The 23,306-nt window shown below is 43.4% G+C and overlaps 2 protein-coding genes across 15 annotated transcripts in view; one reads left to right on the forward strand and one right to left on the reverse strand.

The window, feature by feature from the left end:
- The window catches only part of LOC116082704 (protein TMA23-like), a 414,563-nt gene that overhangs the window by 218,314 nt on the left and 172,943 nt on the right, over window positions 1–23,306 (reverse strand). For 11 of the 14 annotated variants that reach the window (XM_031359601.1, XM_031359600.1, XM_031359591.1 and 8 more), the window contains one exon: window positions 21,100–21,245. The exons of 2 other annotated variants lie outside the window; for them this stretch is intronic. The gene's annotated coding sequence lies outside the window, so the exon portion shown is untranslated. Of the gene's footprint in view, window positions 1–7,588; window positions 7,842–21,099; window positions 21,246–23,306 lie in introns of all 14 variants that reach the window. One more of the 14 variants, XM_031359589.1, reaches the window with a different exon arrangement.
- On the forward strand, window positions 3,137–3,642 carry LOC116082705 (60S ribosomal protein L36a-like). Its single transcript, XM_031359602.1, has one exon. It carries the CDS (start codon window positions 3,173–3,175, stop codon window positions 3,620–3,622), a length of 450 nt encoding a protein of 149 aa, XP_031215462.1. The 5' UTR covers window positions 3,137–3,172; the 3' UTR covers window positions 3,623–3,642.

The following is a 23,306-nucleotide window of genomic DNA, read 5'->3' on the forward strand; positions in this document are numbered from 1 at the left end:
AAAAAAAAAAAAAAAAAAACGCTGACTTTTAAAGATCTTCCTCTGAGAACTGTACATGATCTAGGTGCTGACACCAGAGGGATCTCAGGTGTTCGAGCACGAAGCTAATGCATAGATCCTTTGCCAAAATTAAGGAACACGCTTTCCTCAGACAACGTGAGCCTTTAAAAGAGTGACACTGGGACTGGGGATGTGGCTTAATTGGTAGAGTACTAAACTAGTAGAAAGCCCTGGGTTCAACCGCAGCCTGACATAAACCAAACCAGGCTTGCTTGCACACACCTAGAATCCCATAACAGAGGAAGTGGAGTTACAGGGATCAGAAGTTCAAAGCCATCTTCTCACTCTCCAGGGAGCCACTCTAAGATCCTGACTTAATTAATGAGTTAGCAACACAAGAAGGGCATTATGGGAAAAGGTTGAAAGTCAAAATCGAAGGTCATCTGAGCTATGTCTCTAAAAGAACAGGCAAAGTCACCTCCTAGGGTCGGACTATGCCTCCCTAGGCAACAAAGACACAGGAGAAACTTGACCTCTCTGGTCAACTTTTCATGATTCATCCACTAATTCTGTCACTCACCATCAACTAACTATGGAGTCTTTCCTACATGCGTACTATATAGCAACAGCTTGCTATGCCCCCAGGCTTCTTTTATTGAAGATGGGCCAGGACTCTGAGCTGAGACCCATACACAGGCTAGCTACAGGCAAGGCCCGTGAGGAAGAGATCATTCGAATCCCACCTTTAAACTGCAGTTTGTAGCAAACACTGACTAACTAGTCTTGTTGAAGTACTAAAAAATTTTAAACTATTTAGCTCATTACTTAAATACAATTTTTTGTTTGTTTGACAAGGATCCCATGGCCAAAGACTGTACTCGTTTCTTTGTAAAATACCCCATTATAGCTTTCAGGTCACACCATGACTCAAACCCACACAGTCAAAAAAATCTACGAACGAGCCAACCACGAAAGGAAGGCATGACTACACCCTCCAGAGAAACTGGATCTTTTGTTTACAATAATTAAAGGTTTGAAGAAATTTTGTGATAAGTGACTTCATCCCCTTACTCTTACAGAGATATCAGTTTCCCTATTTAAAACCTTAACAGAGTGTAAATCAAGGTACAGAGGTGGGAATCTGGGAGATTCATAAGCTAAAATCGAATAAAATCTCTAAGCAAGATCACCTTCCTTGTAAAACCTACAACGCTTGCTAAGGGGGCTGAGAGATTTGTGGGCCTGGCATAGCTATTTGGCATAACTGGAGAAGTGGGTTTGCTTAAGTTCATACTGAGTAATCTATCCTTCCAGTTTTCCCAGCCTCCAGGCAACTACAGATAACTCCAGGCTGACCTGGATCCTGTCATATGTACACTTCCCTACTCCAGCCCTTCTTTGAGTAGCTCACGCAGCATCCTCTAAAAATAACACATTCCGTCACTGATATCCTTAGATTGCTCCCTATCACAGAAACACTGCTGCCTCCACGGCAGGCATACTCTCAGCCTTCCAACTCCCCATCTGGACATCACGAGGGAGTTAAGCACATACAGCACACAGGATCGGTCCAAATGCACTCATCTTGCTGGCCGTGGTGGTGCTGCCGCATACCTGTGATCCCCAGCATGGAGGATGTGGAAGCAGAAAGGTCAGCAGTTCAAGGTCATCCTCAGCATCTAATTCCAGCCTGGGCTACTTAGGGACCCTTCTCAAAGGGCCAAAATTAGTAAATGAACTGAACGGATCACCCACCAAACCTTTCCAAACAGCCTGGGAAGTCCCACTTACCTGGGAAAACAAACAAGCTCCCATTCCTGAGTTTCAGGATTTCAGAAATACCGTTTTTTTTTATCAGGCCTAAGTTTACACGTGAGGCTTCTGGTGAAAAGCTTTTGTCTCCCCTATTTGTCTCCTCCTTGTCACCAGGAACTCCTTTTCTTAACAAAGACTGCCTGCCCCACCGCCCAGCATGCAACTTCATTTCTGTTTGGTTCAGCTGAGAGAGATAAGAATCTGGACTGAGGCTTTTATACTGTTTTACCTGTAACTTGTCTGAACCACCAACTGGCAAACATAGTCTCAGCCTGCACTCGCAGCAGGAATCCAAGGCATGGAAAGAACCATGCAGCCCTGTGCTTTGTGCACTTAATTCTGTTATTTTGGATTGGGCGTATGTGTGTGTCTAAGTGTGTGCACATGAGTGCAGGCTCCCACAAAGGTCACTGTGGCTCCTGAAGCTTGAGTTCCAGGCCGTTTGGAGGCAGCCAACAAAGGTGCTGGGACCCAAAGTCAAGTCTGGAAGACAAGTAGGAACTCCCAGTCTCTGTGCTATCATCTCCCTAGCTCCAGAACTGGGCTCTAATGGTAGCCCCACTGTAGAAGCAGCTAGCCTACTAAGCAGACGGTAGAATGCTTACCTCTCGGAATGTTTACTCCTGGAGAAAGCTCATGCCCAAGGCAAGAAGGTAGCAAAATAGCAAAAACATGACTGACTTTAGAATTCATCTGTACAACCAAGTTCTAATGGAGATGGGAATCTGCCATATTTCCCAACCAACCCAACCATTTCCAATGAGGAAACAGAAGGCATCGCCATGCAAGGCAGGAGGCTCCCACGAAGAGCATCTCACTGTCTCCAAAGAGCACAGAAAAACCTTGAGCTTTGCCTGGCTTTTTTTTTTTTTTTTTTTTTAAATGGCTAAGCATTTAATTAGACTCCACCAACCCTTTACTAAAAGGTAGCATTTAAGAGTTAATTCCATATCAGCTATTACTGAGTATGAATATTAAAAGCATGAATTTAGGATGAGTTTATAGCTTAGGGTCATCATAAGTTTAGCATATTCAAGGTCTCTTCCTACAATCAGAGACAGACAGACACAGTTTTAATAAGGAAAGAAAAAATCCTCAATAACACACATATACGCTGTATGGAATTCTTTGGTGGTGGTTTGTTTTTTTTTTTTTTTGGAGGGGGTTGTTATTTATTTATTTATTTATTATAATCTTACTTCCCTGACCATTTAGATTCTATCTGTTTTACAGAGATTTTTTCTTTTTAAAGGAAAATTCCTACAGGGTCCTCAGATCTCCAATCAAGAAAAGAATGAAAAGAAGGGATCGCTGCGGCCGGTCTCTCGTTTTCATTGTAGACACTTCTACTGCAAAGATGGTCAATGTACCTAAAACCCGAAGGACTTTCTGTAAGAAATGTGGCCAGCATCAGCCTCACAAAGTGACCCAGTATAAGAAGGGCAAGGATTCCCTGTATGCCCAAGGAAAGCGGCGGCGCTACGATGGAAAGCAGAGGGGCTACGGTGGAAAGCAGAGGGGCTACGGTGGAAAGCAGAGGGGCTGTGATGGAAAGCGGCGGCGCTGCGATGGAAAGCAGAGGGGCTACGGTGGAAAGCAGAGGGGCTACGATGGAGAGCAGAGGGGCTACGGTGGGCAGACAAAGCCAATTTTTCGAAAGAAGGCCAAAATCACAAAGAAGATTGTGCTCAGGCTTGAGTGTGTTGACCCCAACTGCAGATCCAAGAGGATGCTGGCCATTAAGAGATGCAAGCATTTTGAACTGGGAGGCGACAAGAAGAGGAAGGGCCAAGTGATCCAGTTCTAAAACTTGTGTTCTCTGAAGCAGTAAAAAAAAATGACCTGCTAAAGAATAAAGTTACTGCTAATGATACTTAAAAAAAAAAAGAATGAAAAGAAAAGAGAAAAAAAAATCTCTTGCTATATGTTATGTCCTGTGTAAGAAGACAGGAATCTGCTCTCTCAACATCTTGTGATGATGGAATAGAAAACCTCCCAATTCCTTACCACTATGGTTTTCCTTAAAGAAGAGTTGCTTGCAAGAGAGGGTCAAGCCTCTTTCCTTTCTTGTTTAAGAGAGAAAAGGAGAGAAAGATGCTGAGAGCTAAAACTCTCAGGAGCACTTTGGCTCCTCATGAAATGTCTACATTACAACTGATCAAAGGAACCAAAAGGGGTCACATCTTGGTCATGGAGATATTAGCAGGTGCCCAAGGGCTGTCTCTGACAAATCAGATGGCTTGCCCCAGGCTCAGATACAGGTGAACAACTGGATGGTCTGATTCAGAAAACACACAGAGTACCAACTTCTTTTAATATTTAATATACTAGTTTCAATATAACTACCCTCTCTAACATGGTCTTATAGGACTGCCATATAATCCTTAATTTTTGCTCACGAAAACTAGCTAAGAGCCAGAGCCTTCAATGAAGTAATTTTGAATGAGAAAGTCTAGTAAGAAACTCTCACAATGCTATGTGGAAACTGGGATCTAGAAAGGATAGCTCCATCACAAGGAGAACAAAGATTATCATAGAAACAGAAGCAAAACCAAGCAGGTTAGAACCTTGCTCAGTTCTGGGCAGTTATGTGAAGAATGCCATACTAACTAAAGGATTTATTTAGAAGCTCTGGCTTCTAACAGGCCATCTAGAGCCCACCAAAATACCACTGGGGGAAATCCAAAATGATTGTAATAGGTCTGGTTCAGAGCTGGCAGTAGTGCAGCTGCATGGCATCTTGCATGACAATATAGTTAAGATGCTGAGACATCATCTCTGCCCATATTTAAAAAAAAAACAAAAACAAAAACAAAACTAAAAAAGTTTTCCAGATGGCCCATCTATTTTTGCAAACATAGAAGCAATTTGATAAACAGAGCAGCAAATATGTGTGTATATGAGAGAGAGAGAGAGAGAGAGAGAGAGAGAGAGAGCAAGAAAAGGAGAGGGAGAGGGAGAGGGAGAGGGAGAGGGAGAGGGAGAGGAAAAGAGAATGTCAGATAGTCAGATGGAGACAGAAAGATAGTAGGCCAGAAGTCAACCTCAGGTGTTACTCCTCTGGAATGGTCCACCTTGTTTTTGAGAGAGAGTCTCCCACAGGGACCTGGAGCTTTGTGGGTAGGCTAGCCTGACTGGTCAGCAAGCTCCAATAATCCTCCTGTCTCCCCAGCTCTAGGAGGACAGATGTGGCAACCACGCCTGGCTCTCCCCTGAGTATGTGCAGAAAAGTGAACACAGATTCGCATGCCTGCGTGGCAAGCACTTTACATACTAGGAGATGATTCTGGTCCCACCACTGACTCTTTAAGCATGGTTAAGGATCGTGTTATGTCAGGACCTATATTAACCATTCTAGAATTTGTTCTCTCCCCATCGTTGCTGCTAGACAAATGGTAGACTTTCCAGCTTCATCTGGTGTTGAGTGTCACCTTTAAAGTCATGGAACCCCAGCATTCTAGCTTTATAGAAATGAAAATAATGTGGCAAATCAAGTACGAGGTCTTCCTTTTCACAGAAGACACCCAGGCACACTTGAGTGACTTGTACAAAGTCACACCATTAAACATCAATCCATCAGTTCTACTAACCAAACTCATACACAGACTAAGCAAATACACCTTATGTTTTCTGCTAATTTATACAGTAAAGCGTTATAAATAGCCCACGGTTCTTTCTTTAAATATCTGAATTCATACATTTTAAATTTTAAGTATTGCGATCTTTTAATGGGGTAGTTAGACGGAGTGTTTTTATAATGACCTTTCAAAGCTGAGCACATGTTGAGACTAACTGGACCACCCAAGTTTAAAACCCAGTTATTCCATTTAATGTTTATTTGGTTTGTTTCTAAATGTGTATTTAAGTGGCAAAGTCATAAAGGGAAGAATTAATGATAATCAATACCAGATCTTCAACCATAGAACTCTTTCTTCATGGGATTGCAGAGTGTAGTGAAGTCAGCCACAATGCATTCTAAAACAAGAAAAACTGAAGAGTTCTTTAAAAGCAAGTCCCCAGCCATATGCCGGGTTCTGAAATCAGTACTAGCAAGAGAGTAGGAAGGCCTCAGATCCCTAGAAAGACACTCCACCAAAATAAGGCAAGATCGGGCGTGTGGCACAGTATGAATTTTAGAAGTGCAGAGGTAGCAACTAAGATCTGATGCCAGAAAAGAATATGCTTTGTGCCCTTCTGATATCTTCAAAATGGCATGTCACCACTCCATATGCTAAAATGAAGGGTAGATAAACTTCAAAAGGCTCAGAAACAAAGCATGCATTTACGCACCTAAATCTACAGATGGTTCACATTCCTAAGGAATGGTCCTCATTTAATCTCATTGGAACAATTTCTTAAACAGGGCTTAGGTTTCCAGACGAACGTACAAAAATAAATTATTTTCAAGTTTCTTTTATGCTTGAAGTAATTGATATTAAACTGTATTTGAGAAAACAAGAAAAGAGGAATTAACTGCTAGGGGCAGAAAGAGGAGAGAAATGCCAGGGGTAGGGGGTACTACTGTACAGAGAGAAAGCCAGCTTCCACTGCTTGAAGGTCAGCCTTCTGCTTCTGCTCTTCAGCAATGCCAGTCCTCAGAGGAACAGGGAAACTGTGGCAAAGAGCTTACAATTCCACTTGCCCCTATCTTTTACAGGCTTCATAAAGCCAAGTTGCACTGAGGCCTACACAGCAGGATAGAAGGAACCTCTGAGGCTGTGGGAGAAAAGACATGGAAAATAACCCAACTCCTAAAGTTAAAAGGCTTCAGGCAGCCCCAACTCAAGTCAGCCACACAAAACCCTTTAGAAAAGCAGGCTCAAGTACTACTGGCCAGCAATGCCAGTCCCACGGACAGCTGAGACACCATTGCAGGAAATGGAACGTAACTTCTCTATGAACCATCAGAGTACAGAAGGAGGCTGGACATAAGGGCATCTTGCATGCTTCACTAAGAGACACAGTTTCCAGAACTGCACTTTAGATAACCTAAATCCCATTACCTATCTTGACACATTCTGTTCTAGATAAAGGCCCTGAAAAAGAATCCTGTGCCTAACACTGAAAACTCCTGATTTCCTAGGCACAGCGATTCCACAGGGCTAAAGTACATTTAAGTTGTAATACTGACCAAATTTACTGAAAAGCCCCTCAGCTTATTATATAACTACAGAATTAATGTTCAGCCCCTTACAGATAACATACACCAACGTGTGAACCCATAAAGGACAAGTGGTAATGATTTTAATCACAAGCTATGGAACCTGCTGAGGAAGCTAGGCTGGCTTGACCAGCCAGTGAGCCCGAGGGATCGGCCTGTCTTTCTGCCTGTCTGGCATCAGGCACTTAGCACCATGCTTGGGTTCTAGGAACTGAACCCAGATCCTCTTGCTTGTAAGACATGAACGTCACTCACTAAGCTACCCTTCTGGCTCTCCTTCAGTTTTTGCTTTATGAGACTGTCTCACAGCATAGCCCTGGCTGCCCTGAAACCCACGTTGTAGACCAGTGCCATGTTCTTCTTAAAAGGGAACAAAATTCACCAAGTCAAAATCAACTCCTCCGTCGGGGTGCTCAAGCAAGGCCCAACTTGGAGCTTTCCCACATGTATCACCGGGCTGCAGCTCTTCAGTTCCTGCTTCACAAAGGAGAAGAGTTCAAAGAAGCTGGAGGAGAGAGCTGTACATAGAGCTGCAACAGCAAAGCCAACCCTGGGTGGTAATGATATCCCCCTAGGCACCCGGTTCTCAGACCACAAGGGGCGATGATTTACCACGTGCTGTGGAAGCAGGCTCGAGACTCAGGCTGACAGGATGAGTTAATTCAGCTGGAGCAACAATCCACATCTGTGCGGGTATTCTGAAGTCCCGTGGCCCCCGCAGACCTCCAGATAACCAAGGAAGCTGTGTGGCATTCCAGAAAGGCACTGGGCCGAATAGCAAAGCCCTGGATTTCTGTGCTGCCTCTGCCGGCTCATCCCCGGGGACAGGGCAAACCACTCTCTCCCAGGGACTAAGGCTCCTCATCTGTAAAACAGAGAGCAGATGCTTGCCTCTCTTCTAGCACAGAGCTCCAACTAACATGGAAAGAGAAATTTAATACTTATTTCTATGCCCTCCCCTGCTTACCCCTGTCCGCTAGGGAAGCCTCCACGCTATTTTAGCCAATACATCCAGGGCTTCTAAGAAGATCTGCCACAGTGGTAATAACCATGCAAATATGTGAACAGCACTGCTCTTAGAACCACGTCAAAATACCAACTTAAAAAGGTCAAACATACGGAAAAAGCCAGGCATGTATCACTGGGCTTGCCCAAGACTGGGCTTGTCAATAGCGGGTCAAGGATGGGGTGCTCTTCCCCTCCCTGCTCAACTACGGAAATCTATGGATTCTGGGGGAGGGACTGTTATTGCTTTCAGTTGCATGTGAAATGGTGAGCTTCTTGGGCTCTAAAGCATAGTTTCAACGTCATGGTCACACAGACAGTATTGGTTAAAAATCAGAGGATAGCCAAACAGAAAGGCATGTATGTATGAAAGGAAGGAAGGAGACAAAAGAGGGATGGGTAAGAGGAAACAGAAGAGGAGACAAAAAGTACTATATCCATGTACAGACAAAACTGTCAAAAAAACAAATCAATTTTCTAATTAAAGAAAAAGGGGAAAAAAAAAAAAAAGACCAGGCACGGAGGCTCACCTATGGGTTGGTAATCCTAATAGTCTTGAGGCTGGGGCAGGAGGGTTAGTTGAATTTGAGGCCAGTAGCGACTATATAGCTAGACTCTAGAAAAGAGACAGGAATGGAAATGCATACGCAAGAGAACGCATACACACACACACACACACACACACACAGACGCATGCACACACGCACACGCACACATACACAGGCATGCACGCACACATTCAGCTGGAGGGGTGGCTGAGAATAGATGTAGCTCAGTGGTAGAGTGTTTATCATGCTTAAAATCATGCTGAATTCTTGGTTTAATCCCTAGTAACTCCCTCCTCCACACCCCATACCCAGTACAGAAATCAGAGTTACTTAGCTGAACGTGTCAGTTCCTATCTGTAATCCCAGAACTCAGGAGGCTGAGTCAGATAAATTACTGCAAATTTTGGACCCATCTGGGCTATGCACTAAATTCTAGCCTCTGATACAGTGTGCGACCTGGTCATTAAAAAAAAAAAAAAAAAAAAAGTAGGTGTGTGCCTATAATCCATCAGCCCTTGGAAGAGGATTAAGTATGGAGATCAGAAGTTCAAGGTCAGTGTCCACTAAAAGGGGAGTTTGAGGCTAGCCTCAGCTACATGAGAGCCCTCTCCCCTCCATGCCAAATGCCAGCTGCCAAGTCTCACACTGCAGTAGGAGGAGCATCACAGAGTGCATCACAGAACCACACAGAGACTGCTACAGGTGCAATGAAGTTGCATCACAGCTTGGATTTCTCCTCCAACTGCACCCGCTGGCAGAGAACTCCCAGCGAGATAGCTTTATTCCACCTGGCCAGCCACTAGGTTGAACCCCATTCCACTGCGGTGTAGGAACCTGTGTGTGTGCTATTCTCATACCTCCCTCACAGGCTCCGGTAGCTTAAGGGCAAGGAATACGTCCATCTCTATATTAGGATGGCATTTAATGAGGTGACTCAATACCTGTTAAGCAATAAACACATCAATCTGCAAAGAGTCTGAGGTGTGGCCTGTTGCTGCTCCAGCCCTGCCATGGAGTCCTTTAATCTTCTGAGTGGGTGGAAACTGTCCTAGGATGCCCTCCCTCCAGGCCTCCTCACGCTCCTTCTTTATCTCATTCTGCTTCTGCTTGGGTTTGAACTTGCCCTTGGGATGATGCACAAATAAAGGCAGCTCTTCCCTCGGCCTTCCTACCCCAAACCGGAAGGACGTGGTTCTATGCTGAGTGCGCAGTCTCACCTGCACTGTTGACGGTCTACAGAAAGCCACTGCAAATTCTTTTTCAAGTCCTAACTTTGTACCATTTAAATCAAACTACTCTTTTTGTTTTTTCCAACTCCTAAGAAAGTAGGCAATTGGCCAAGCTTAGGTCACAGCGCTAGCAATCTGAGCACAAATATCTTACGCTCCATGAAGAGGGTACCTAGATTTTATCAAAACTCAAGAAATGCACTTGGTGGAAAATTGAGTCTCAGTCTGGAGAACCACTTGGCCCTGCAAAGGACAATTACAGTGAGGGCCTGCCCAGAATCGGTACCTCCTCCTTCCTTTGGAGTCTAACCGGCTTTAATAGCTAAGTAGCCTACTGCTCCTTCTTCTCTGTGAGGCGATTGCTAACACTGTTCCTTAGGATCGATCTGCTCCCAAAACTTAAAAGCAGCCAGGAAATCTCAAGCCAACTGAGATTTAACAAGTTTTGTGTGTGGTGTGCCTCAACTGCCAACTCTTTCACTCAAGCCCTAATCCCCTTTTAAAATCTCAGCAGAGATGTGGGGGGCTGAGAAAAGGGATTATATGCTCCATAAAAACCCTAGGGTGCTGAAACATGAAATCCTGCATCCACTTCTCACCAGCTTTCAGCAAAACATTAAGGGAAATGTTCAGTATCCCTTTGTGAAGTGTGAAGTAGCTTTTTGAGAAGCTGTGTTGACTTGGTATGGTTTGATGTCTAGAGTCTTCCTTAAGCAAATAAGAAGTCCAGAGTCTCCTTCAACTCAAGAGTTAAGTACACGTCTTGGATATTATTTTTGTCTGCCTTTTTATGTGTCTCAGGAGCTACCCTACAAACTGTTGACAATGGAAACCCCATTCTTAAAATGAAAACGTTTTCATTTGTGTACAAAGAGACCATGTGTATCACAAACAATCCTCTTACATTAAACCCTAAAAGCCTGGAGAATCTTTCCATCTCAGATAGGACTCACATTGGCCACAATGTGAGCAGGTCTACAAACCTAACGCTGAGAAAATTTCCACTTGCTGATCACGTACCTCAAACACCTAGAGCCTGATGTGGATGGAGGCTAAATCTTTAATGTCACTGTGACATAGAGAAGAGGATCTGTGAAAATGTTGTGTTTTTAGCAGCTCAACAGACAGTGAGCAGGGATGGTGGACCTTACTCTCCTTGGAGTACCTGCAGTGGTTTGGACAGGTACGGAACTCAGACTTGTGTGTTTAAATGCTTGGTCCATGGAGAGTGGCACTATTCAGAGAGGTGGCCTTGTTGGAGGAGTCAGTCACCGTGGGGACAGGGCTTTGAGGTCTTCTCTATGCTCAAGCTCTATGTCCCAATGTGGGACAGAGTCTCTTGGCTGCCTGTCAATCAGCTCCTTCTCCACCACTGTGTGTGACCTGCATGACACTATGTTTCCTGCCATGATGACAATGGAGCAAACCCCTGAAACTGTAAGCCAATAACCCCAATTCAATATTCTCTTTATAAGAGGTGCCATAGGAAACCCTGACTAAGATAGTGGCCAAACTTCTACTTTTAAATTCCTTTCCTATCTTTAATGACACCTTGGGCAGATCCCATAATTGGAGCAGGTCATTTTTTGCTGATTATACTCTAGGTCAGTTTAAATTTCATTCTCAAATTCTACCTTGGTTTTGCATAAACCACGACCAGGCAAAGCAATCATCTGAAGTCTAAACTAGGAAGTAGTAGGTTTCATTTTCTCTTGTTCACCATATCCCTCCTCCATTGAGAGAACTGTTAAGGGGTGGGAAAAAAACATCTTCCATCAGTATCTACTATGATAACTTCTCTGGCTAAGTCGCTAAGTCTTCTAATAATGACCCTACATGACTTGCTGTATGTATAGCATCCCTGCTAGAAGAGTTTCCCATTACTAAAAACCAGTTAGCCTTTTGGAAATGTTGCAGGAAGCACAGGTCAGGACCCGCCACTGCTCATAGCTTCACTGCCCTCTGAGGGAGCTTGCTTTTTCTTGCCAACCTACACACAGAGCAGAAAAGCCAGTCCACTCAAAGTCTCAAAATCTCACCTCCTGTCTTTCTTCTGTGTTCGGTTTCCTGCCTTCCTTACCTAGAGATACGTAGCAAGTCTGCTAGTCAATACTAGGCTTGCCTTCTTGAACACATCCGACTCTTGTGGGTGAGTCTTGGAATTCCCCTCTGATTTTTCTATAAAACACTGAGTGATGAGCCTTTCTCCTCTTCTACCTTTCCCAGTCAACCTATAGAGATGGAAAAGCCTAGAGTGCAAGAGAGGGTCACCTGTGGCACATCTGCAAGATTTGCTTTTTCTCTCTAAGTTCTATACAGAGGAATCTACCAACTGAGCCGGGCAGTGGTGGCACATGCCTTTAAACCCAGCACTTGGGTGGCAGAGGCAGGGTGAATTTCTGAGTTCAAGGCCAGCCTGGTCTACAGAGTAAGTTCCAGGACAGCCAGTAGGGCTATACAGAGAAACCCTGTCTCAAAAACAACAACAACAACAACAAAGAATCTACAAAATGCCTATGGCTGTTCTCATAAGCCAGGGAAGTTTCTTATGCCTTTGGGATCTGGAACCCTGAACATCTGTTATGAGATAGCAGACAGTCTAAATCATAACAAATTCTACACTATAGATTAGAGAGCTTATTCAGACATGGCAACAAGAGTATGACATATTCCTGGAAATAAGTGTCATACAATTAAAAAAAAAATCTCAGGATTATAAAAAAATATATAACAGAACCCTTAATTCTACTTATCTACTCCTACCAACTCTTTTGTATCCTTACTTTGTAACCACTCATTGGCCTATGAGTCACGAAGATGTTTCTGCCTAGTTGTTAAAACTGCATTTTGAGAAATCAGGGTATATAGCTCAGTGGGAAAGAAGCCTGACTAACCTGTGGATAAACACAAGTTTGGTCCTCCAGAACTACATACACCCCACCAAAACTGAATTTTTGTTGTTTTTCTTAATTCTGGTTTGGAGACTACATTTTTTGCTGCTGTAGTCCATAAAGCTTCACTAGTAAACTTAGGTTTCTGTTATTTATAAAGATTACTTTGGGGCTGAGGAGACAGACAGCTCAAATGGTAAAGTGCCTGCCACGCAGGGATGGGGACCTGAGTTCTCACCCTAACACTCACAGGAAAAGCCAGACGCAGGGGTGGATTCTTAGCACTGGGGAGACAGAGACAGGAGGATCCCTGGAGCTTGCCTGCTACTCAGTCCGACTAAAACTGGTGAGCTCAAAGTGTAGATGAATGACAGAATTTGTATCAAAAAACAAGTTTAACAGCCATAAAGGAAACATCAACATATGTGTTACACAAACATACATACACATACACTATACACACACACACACACACAGAGGCATATACCATCCAAGCACACACAAAATCATAAAGATGACTTCAACTATATTCTCTGCTATTTTGAACTGTAAAATACAATGTCACCTTAAGAAGCAAATGTTTAGCTTTAAATAATTTTTAAAAAAAGACTATACCAATATTTCTCAACTATTTTAATAATGTTGCCAGGCAGTGGTGGCGCATGCCTTTAATCCCAGCACTTGGGAGGCAGAGGCAGGAGGATTTCTGAGTTCGAAGCCAGCCTGGTCTACAGAGTGAGTTCCAGGACAGCCAGGGCTACACAGAGAAACCCTGTCTTGAAAAAAAAAAAAAAAAGTTAAATCAACTCAAAATGCTTTTTCCAAGAAGAGAGCAGAAGCGTATCTGCTCATGTGTTTCCCAGCTCTGCCTTCATGCTACTTTGCCTATGCAATCATCTCACCTAGTGAGACAAGGATATTTATCTCCCCTTTAAAGAGGCAAGCATTCAGGTATCAAAGAACTGGCAAGCATCCCTACATTAACTGGGTAGGAAGAGAAGCAAGATGGGCAACTTTTCCTTTATCTCAAGATCAGAAAAGAAAGAAAGAGAAGGAAAGGGAGAGGAAGAGAGAAGAGCTAACTGACTTGAGTGGAAGCTAAAGAAATGAGCAGTGTGCAGAATCACAGATGAGCTTCCCGCTTTCCATTAGTTACAAATTGGATTCCAGGAACGGCTCCCTTAATTTCCCAGGATTATAACAGTATGGTATTTTTAGATACACCCAACAACTATGTCTTTAAATCATTGCACCAAACCATTTAGAAGATAATAACGGCACTGCAGTGCCCACGGTCATTTTTGGTCTAACAATACATCAGCACATTTCTCATATTATCCATGGTTTGGAAATGCTCAAAACAAATTTAAGAGATTGAGCAATTTATTGCAGTTCTCAATGCTAAAAAGATCACACTTGAGATTCAAATCAGGGTTTCTCACTTTCGACTCCATGTGATCTTTACTCCAATGGGTTAAATCTCTGATGGCACTTAGCACATTGCATTGGACAGATAGTTACTCGTTTTTTCAACTTGTGGGGTTCGAATGTATACCTTATCCCCTTTGATTTCCCCAGTGGCTCCAAGGTAAGATAAGATATGCTACCTGTATTAAAGATGAGGAAATTGATGCTTAAAATAGCTTACTTGTCAAAGGCCTTCCAAATAGGAAACAGTAGACACTTGAAGCCAGTCTTCTGACTTTGACTTTGCCTCCAGTTGACATTCTCCTCTCCTGCCCAGTGATTTCATCCGAGCTACGAGTTCATATCTTTTAGTTAAGAGCCCAGTGAAACCAACCGGAGGGAAGATGAGTAAGACAAGGCTTTGACTCCCAAGTGTTCATGAAACTAAAAACCCTTGGGAAAGGACCTACCTTCCCTGCTTTGGCCACAGGCAGCAAGGGAAACTATAAAGATGGGAGGAAGCACCAAAGAACACCTGAATCCCTTGCTTTTGAGCAGAGCTTATAGAGAGTAGGATGCATCTCAGAAAGCAAGCCGAAGTTGCTCAAAGATCTTAGCGAGCAGCAGAGAGAATCGAAGCTATTAGAGGTCGACCCTGGCATTTGAAAGCACGTGTGCTCCAAGCTACATGTGCAAGAACTCACCCTCTAAAAGAAAGGAGTGCTTAATTAGTGGGCCCCTTGAGGAGCTGATGAGGCTATGAGTACTCCATACTCACCAACGGGATTTGTGCACTTAAAATTAACCCTTGCAGTTCTTGCAAATCCCTGTTCTATCCCTCTTCCATGGAGAACCCAGCATCCCATCACTCGTGAGCCTTCTAACTTCCCACACTAATAGGTCAAGAGCAACAGCATACCATTTTGGTATGGATTTATTTACAAGTATGCATGTGTGTTTGGGAGTGAGGTATGTGCATGCCCCTGGAGACTAAAAGAGAGAGAAGGAGCCTTAGGAACTGGAGTTACAGATCATTGAGAGCCACCCTGTGTGGGTGCTGGAAGCTGAGCTCAGGTTCTCTGGAAGAGCAGTGCATGCTGAGCTATGTCTCCAACCCCTAAAATGCCATTCTGAAGGTAGTAAGACTAGACACTGAATCTTTAGTACCTTGATCTGGGACTCTCAGAGTCCAGTGGTCAGGAATGACTGTGGACATAAGTGCAGTTATTTTACATAACTCCATCTGAGTTATTTTGTTACAGCATCAGAAACAGACTGAGACAGATAAAGAGGATGTAATGCTGGAGAACTTCCCAGACACTTCTCAACACCTCAAAGGAAGCTCCCATGTGTAGTTATGAGATAAGGACTGGAATTGTGAAGATCATGACATCTCTACCAATCAGAACAGGCTGGTCATAAGAGGCAGAAGACTGGGACTTAACAATAATACAATGACAAATCCCTGCCATGACAGCCTTGACCTCGAAGGTGCTTCTTCAGCCACTGCTGGCAAACAGCCTTCATGTGTTAAGTTCATTCTTTCTTTGATATAGGTGGGATACAGACATCTTCATTATCTCACCTGAAATCTCAACTAGACTGCCAACTCAAGTAAACAAACAGATGCCTCTGGAAGGAAGTGACCACACTGTGGCAGGGAATATCCTCCCATCAAACTCTATACTTCAAAGGCCATAATTTCTGAGAATGACACAGTGGCTTCATTTCAAGAGTATGAATAAATTTTTTCATCTTTTTTATTGGATATTTTCTTTATTTACATTTCAAATGGTATCCCCTTTCCAGGTTCCCCACACACACACCCAGAAACTCCCTATACGATCCCCACTCCCCCTGAAAAGAAGAGCATTTAAATGTATGATTAAAGATATATTTTTGGAGGAAACACTGAAGGACCAAAAAGTCAGCTTATAGGTGAATTTAAGGTGCTAAATTAACAATAACCTTCAATCACATAAAGAGTTTGTCTTGGTTTCATTCCCTTGGTTGTGACAAAATATCCTGAGAAAATCAACTTAAGGGGAAGAGTGTTATGTCCTCTCACAGGGCAAGAGTATAGTCCATCATTATGGGGGAAGTCACACAGGCAGGAGTTTGAGAGAGTTGTTGGTATCGCATCCACAATCAGGAGGAGAGAACACACTGAGTGGGTGTGTAGCTCACTGTGTTTTTATGGAGCCTTGGATCTTCAGTCAAGGAATGATGCTACCCAGAGAGAGCAGAACTTCTCATCTCAATTACACAATCAAGTCTCCCCCAGAGGCATTGTCAAAGTGCCCCACCCAATTCTGGTGGTTCTACACTCATCAAATCAACAACTGACACAAATCATAACAGAGTTATCTAGCTGCTTTCAGTCTTAGAGACAACCCTCAAGTTTTATACTATAAACTTAAAAAGATATAGTTGTGAGTTGGTTCGTTTGTTTATGCTCAGTGTTCGAGACTGGGTCACTTGTCGCCCATGCCTGACTCACTAAGTAGCTAAAGATGACATTGAACTCCTGATCCTCCTGCCTCCACTTCTTAAATGCTGTGTCTACATGTGAGTACTAACATACCCAGTGACAGCAAGATAACAGAATGGCAATTTGGTAATGTGGCAAACTAAAATACCTATAAAATAAGATTATTTGTATTTACCCATTATAGGTCTGGATTCAGAGGTCTATCAGATAACTAAGAAGCCTCACTTGTATAATCTTCCACTATTGTTCAAAACCCACCAGGGAAATATGAAGGGCTTTGGGGTCCTGACGGATAACAGTAGGTCAATCAATGAAACCACCCTGTGAATGCTGTTGACAGATATGTGACAATTTTACCTGGAAATTGTCTGAAATAACCCTAGAACTGCACTGATAATATATGGCATAATGCCCCTTTATTGTGACCTGAAAACTTTCTATTGCTTATGGTTGTTCTTAGACAGATTAATATTAGGAAACTGAGAGAAGAAATAGGACATAATCTTTAGGTATCCATTCCTACAGCAGGCTGGTTTGTAAAGTAAGGTTTTTCGAAGCATTTCATATATACTCCACACTAAGTACATGGCCCAAGTATTAAAGCCTGTCCCCAGCTTTTACTTAGTGCCCGGTGTTAATGTCGTTTCACCCTCGTGTTTGTCTTATACAAAACGAGGCTGAAGAAACAACACACTTACCCCTGCTTCTGTATAGGATTTGTGCACTCCCAATGCCAAAATCAGAACAATTTTATTGGGGGAAAGAGCTAAGTCCTCTGCCCAAATCCTTAGCCTTCTACACTTTACTGTAAATGAGCTTCAGATGAAAATAGACAGGAGCGACTTGAGATGCTGCCCAAGCGCACAATGCCTATGATGGTCAACTTTGGTGGGACCTAGAATCATGTTGGAAACAAATCTCTGAGCACATCTGGAAGTGAGTTTCTAGCTTAGTTAAACTGAGATAGGAAGATACCATTCAGGGGACGGGATTCTCATATCACATTAAGAAAAAAAGGAGAAAAGTAAAGCAAGGTAGATGGAGGAGGGCACTCATCCTTTTCTGCTTCTGGAATGCAGGCAGAACAAGGGCAGCCATGTTCCTGCTCCCACACATACCGCCACCATGAAGGTCATTATCCCCTCAAATATCTAAAACATCTTCCTTAAGTTGTTTCTGTTGGGCACTTTTCTTACACCAGTGAGAGGAGTGACTAATAAACTGTCTGGTGGGGAATGGTAGAAATATATGATTGGAAGTGAATTAACAGAAATATTGCAGAATTAAATACATAAGCATCCATAGAGTTTTGCTAACCTGTGTTCCCCTGCACTTCCTAACACACATGCACTGGGACATACTAAAGACAATGCTCATTTTGGCTCCACATGTCTTAACACTGGGTCAATTAGGAAAGAGTAACAGAGAGCCTGTACAACGACGACACAGAAGTTCATGAACTGCTCTGTGGATATGAACTGTGACTGTCGGCTCTGCAGCATGTTTGAGGAGTGTTTTCAGACAGGTTTAACAGTCCAGAAATCCAACTGTAAGCATGCAGCAGCATCCCATGAACTAGATCCAAAACTATATAGAAAAGAAAAGGCAAAACACCAGCATTCTTCTCTCTTCCTCGCCCTTTCTCCTGTTCCCAATGGTGGGTGTCAGGTGACTAGCAATCTCACATTCAGGCCACCACACCTTCCTTGTCATGATGGGCTCTACCTTCAAACTGAGGGCCAAAATAAGGCTTTCCTTCCAAATGAAATCGCTCTCATCATGTACTCTATCAAAGCAACAAGGAAAGTAACTATTAACAACTAATGTTGAGGGTCCACATTAAAAAACAAAACAAATAAACAAAAAACAGGAGAGTTAAGGTTACACTGTAGCCAGGCAGTGGTGGCTCATGCCTTTAATCCCAGTACTTGGGAGGCAGAGGCAGGTAATGTCTGAGTTTGAGGCCAGCCTGGTCTACAGAGTGAGTTCCAGGACAACCAGGGCTACACAGAGAAACCCTGTCTTGAAAAACCAAAAATAAAACATAAAAAAGGGAGGGTACAATTAAGTGCTTAATTAAATTAGTGACACAATTTGAATGGGGTTAACCTCCTATGAAGTGACTGTCAAACTACAAATCCAAAGATTGACTTTGCTTACAACCCCAACACAAGACCAGAGCACTGGGGTAGATTTCCTGGGGTAGCATTGCAGTAATGCCTCAGGGCTATCAACAAGACACTCGAAGGACAGAAGCCTCTGAAATGTGGCACATTTGCAAAGCTTGTGGTTTTAGTCCCTGAACCAAAGTCAGAAAATAAGTCTCTTGCAGTGACAGTGAAGAATGCTGAAGGGAAAAAAGAAGGCCTCGAATCTCAGAAGACAGACCTCTGCCTGTGTGGGAGTCAGGATTCCCTCTCCCCACCTCATTGTTCTCTGTTATTGTCCTTGTCACCCCCCACACTTTGTTTTACTGTCAGAAGAAACAATAGCTTAGCTCCACAGAAGCCATTTTCACAGGCCAAATGTCAAGCAAGGACTGGTAGAGCTGGGGCAAAAGTGATGGAGAGAAAATTGGCCCACACCATCTAGCTGCTCCAGGGCAGTTGCCCTTGGGTGGAAGCAGCATGTCTATTTACTGTCAGTCCTGGCGGCAGGAATCCCAGACTGAAGCGATGCCTCTTCCAGCTTCTCATGAAGTCATATACAACATCAAAGAGTGACCAGAAGGTTGTGTGTGTGTGTGTGTGTGTGTATGTGTGTGTGTGTCTGTCTGTCTGTCTGTCTGTCTGTCTGTCTGTCTGTCTCTGTGTGGTGTCTATGTCTCTATATGAGCACCCATGGAGGCCAGAGGTCAGCACTGGTCTCTTATTCAATCACTCTCTTTACTGAGACAGGGTCTTCCTGTCAACCTGGAGCTGATTCAGCTCGGCTCAGTGCCTGAGCCGAGTGAATTTCGAGGATCTGTCTGCTTTTGCTTTTCCCCTGGATTTACTGAGCCAAAGCTTCGGCCTGGGTGCTGAGGTGACAACTCATCTTCTTGTGCCTGAGTGGCAAGGACTTTACAAAGGAGACTTTTTTATGGCCCCTAGAAGGAACTAGGGTACAATTCGCCATGTCAATGATGGAAAGAATGGGAGGCCTATGCTCCCCAGAGCTCCTAGAGAATCCAGGACTGACTGCAGGAAGGTAGGTAAGAAACTCCCTTCCTCTTTTCCCAATCACTGGTAGATCCTTTCCCTCAGGCCTCCTGGTGAGTGAACTCTTGGCTCCCCCTCCCCAGTCACTGACTGTCCAATTGATGAAATCAGCAGTGCACTGATAACCAGGAAAAGAAGCTCCAGGTGCGAGGGAAAGAAAGCTCTTTACAATTAGCATTTTCCCTTTGAAATATCATCATAACTCTGAAATATTATAACTCAAGTACCCTTAATTTTCTTGCATATTCTTGTTTTGCAATGTGAACGAGATCCTCCAGCACTGGGAAGAGTCATCTCATAGGAAAAAAACGACGTGGAGAGCTCCACATAACCACTTGTCTTAAAACCCAGGCTCTCAGACACAGACTGGGATATAAATATGACTCTACGATCAACAGCCTGGGCTTCACACGCACAGCGAGGCATGGGAGACTGAGCATAGAAGCCCCACCCGACCACGCCAGAAATCTGGCAAGAGTCACAGCTAATGAGCAGGTGTCTCTGAAGAGAGTACCACTTCTAGTTTAGTCAGAACTATCCTAGATCTCAAAATCAGATTGCACACATGTGTATGTGTGTGTGTGAGGAAGAGACATGGTAGGGGGAGGAAGAGAGGGAGGGGGAAGAAGGAGTTATGGTATTTGCATGCATGTGTGCATATGTGCAAAGCCTGTCGGCCTTATTCCTTGAGATGAGAACTCGATGAAACTGGAGTTGACCATTTTTAGCCTATGCTGATGGCCAGCTAGCCCCAGGGATCGACATCCCCGGCGCCCATCTTTACCATTATTTTTTCCACAAGGTGAGATATGTTTATGTACCCTTTGGTACAAACTTTAGATCTATGTTGCACTGAAATGGGAGTGCTTTATAGCGTCCTAAAAATAGATTGGCAATTTCTTAACTTCTTTTTAACTGCCCCAAAAATATGGACCACAGACACACATACCTCATCCCAGACCTAGTGGGTCAGGGACGGGATGGATAAGGTAACCATAGGACCAACGCATAGTGAGGCTGACACCGCCATGAGATGCCAGCTGCTCCCTCCACTGCTTCCCAGAGGAGGTTCATGCCCTGTCTAGGAAGTAACAGTGAAGATGCGCTGGAGATTCCTCTCGCTAGACATCCTTTGGTTTAACACTTCCTAGATGCCATCAATATGCTTTATTCCCAGCAATAAACAAGGAGCCCAGGTTCAGCTGGACCTAGCAAACCCCTAAATCTAAGGCCTACTGTGACAAAACAACTAAGCACAAGGATCAAAACCATCTCAGTCACCATCCCACAGATCCAGGATAGAAAACCAATAGGAGGCCACAAGTGGATCTATAGATAAGTTCAAATCCTACCTTCTTATGTCATTCATAAAGGCATATTTCTTTTTCTCAGATGATGATGATGATGATGATGATGATGATGATGATGATGATGATGACGACAATAATGATGATAATGCTGCCTCCACTGACATGGGTGAGGTTTAAGACAGTACTTTCTAGAAATTAGAAAATTATGAAAAATAATTGTTAGCTAATGCCGATAGTGTAGGCACAATTTAGAAAGACTGTTTACAGGAAGAAGGATGCTCTCTTTGTCCGAGAACAGAAAGTGACTCTCCACTTCAATCACTGAAGACACAAAAGTGTAGAAAACATTAATAGGAACAAAAGTGGACAACCTAAGAATAAGGTTGGCACTGTAGACTGGACAGGGGCAGATGCCCTCAGGACGGAGACTGACATCTATGGCATCCCCAAGAGTCAGGCTGCAAGAGCATACCTGATCAGGAATGTATCAATGTGCTCCAAACGTACACACACACACACACACCTTGGCTTTCTTAAGGCAGGAGTCACAGGAATCCACTCTGAAGACAAGCGCCATGCCCTTAACATATTTGGTGCTCGGGAAGTATTTAACACACCTGAACTTTCGTGAAGAGAGGAATCCTGACATGGGCTGACAACTCTGCTGAGTCAGCATTCCCGAGCAAGCATGACCAGAGAGACACAGAAAATGGAAAGGAGGATCCAGGACATTCTTCGAGACAACACCACCTTACTTCCTCTCATCTTACCATAGTGAAATACCCTGCCACAACTGACTGAAAGAAGTTTTCAGAATGCAGAAGCCATAAGCAAAAAGGATAAGAAGATACATGCGAGCAAAATAATGGATGCCAACAAACAGAGGAGTGCATGCTGGCATGCACAGGTATGATGGTGAGCAATGATGTCATGAATCCTGACATGTGCAGGTGTGATGGTTAACAATGATTTCCACTTGACAGGGCTAGAATCACCTAGGAAAGACAGAGGGGAGATTGAAGATGAAGTGTCTTTGGTAAAAAGGCTACCTACCCACCATACCATGGGTCAGGATTCCACCCTAAATAAAGAGGAAGAGCTACCTGAGCACGAACCTTCATCACTCTCTGCTTCTTGGCTGTGGAAGCATTGTGACCAGCCACCTTGAGCCAAGATAAGCCTTCCCACTTCTTTAAGTGACTTTTTACAGGTATTTTTGTCACAGCAGCAAGGTCAGTAATACAACAGTCCTGAACTCTTAAATTAGCAATGAAGAATACAGCCACCCATAGGCTTTCAGGTTCTGTAAACCTGGGGTCCAGGCCAGTTCTATAGAAAAGCAGAAGGCCAGGCCACACCCACTCAAGTAAACCAAAGTGTGCCTGCTGACAATTCCCCAGATGCTTCTTATTAACTTTAAAGGGCTCTCATTGAGTTCGGTCTTTTTTTTGCTTTTAAACATGTATCAATTTTCATGTTTGAGGAATTCCAAATTCAAAGAAAAGAACAGTAAGAGGGATTTTATTCACCATATGTTACAGCCAAATTAGAAAATGTCTGCACAGGAGACACAAACGCCACGAATTAGGAGACAGAATTGGACTTCGTTTAGAATCTGTCTGTTGTGCTGACATTATATGCAATCATTTTCTTTATTATAAGGTTTTATAGCTTTGATTTCATTTACATTGTAGTATAGTGGTTTCATTTACATTGTAGTATAGCTTATAATATTTATTACATATGTGGACATTGAAAATTAGCAGAAGTAACCAATGGCTTTACACTCTAACTTATGAGTCTAAGATTTATTCTACTTATTGATGTAATTAAATAAAGAGCTAGGTAGGTAGATAGACAGACAGGCAGACAGATTTGTTTGTGCAAGTCCTCATAGAGGCCAGAAAGGGATTAGATCCCTTGGAGCTGGAGTTTTTACATGTTAGCTCTCTGATATGAGTGCAGGAATCCAAACTCCAAACCTTTTTGGCGGCAGTTAAGCACTCAACCACTAAGCCCCAAATTTGTGAGTTTTAAAAGCTGGTATCAAGAGGTTTTTCCTTTATGGCAAACCTAGAGGGCAAACCTCTAGCTCCAGCCATCTGGAGGTAGAAGCAGAGCAGGGGTTTAAGACTAGTCTCCACTACAGCAGGACAACTTCAAGGCTACAGGAGACCGTGGCTTGAGAGATAAATTGATTTAAAAAATAGTTTTTGTCTCTCTCTCTCCCCCCCTCCCTCTGTCTCTCT

This window comes from Mastomys coucha, unplaced genomic scaffold, assembly GCF_008632895.1.
Source record: "Mastomys coucha isolate ucsf_1 unplaced genomic scaffold, UCSF_Mcou_1 pScaffold7, whole genome shotgun sequence".
Taxonomy (NCBI): domain Eukaryota; kingdom Metazoa; phylum Chordata; class Mammalia; order Rodentia; family Muridae; genus Mastomys; species Mastomys coucha.

Bases quoted from the DNA above. Each gene is read 5' to 3' on its own strand.
- LOC116082705 (XM_031359602.1), top strand. From the start codon at position 3,173: ATGGTCAATGTACCTAAAACCCGAAGGACTTTCTGTAAGAAATGTGGC.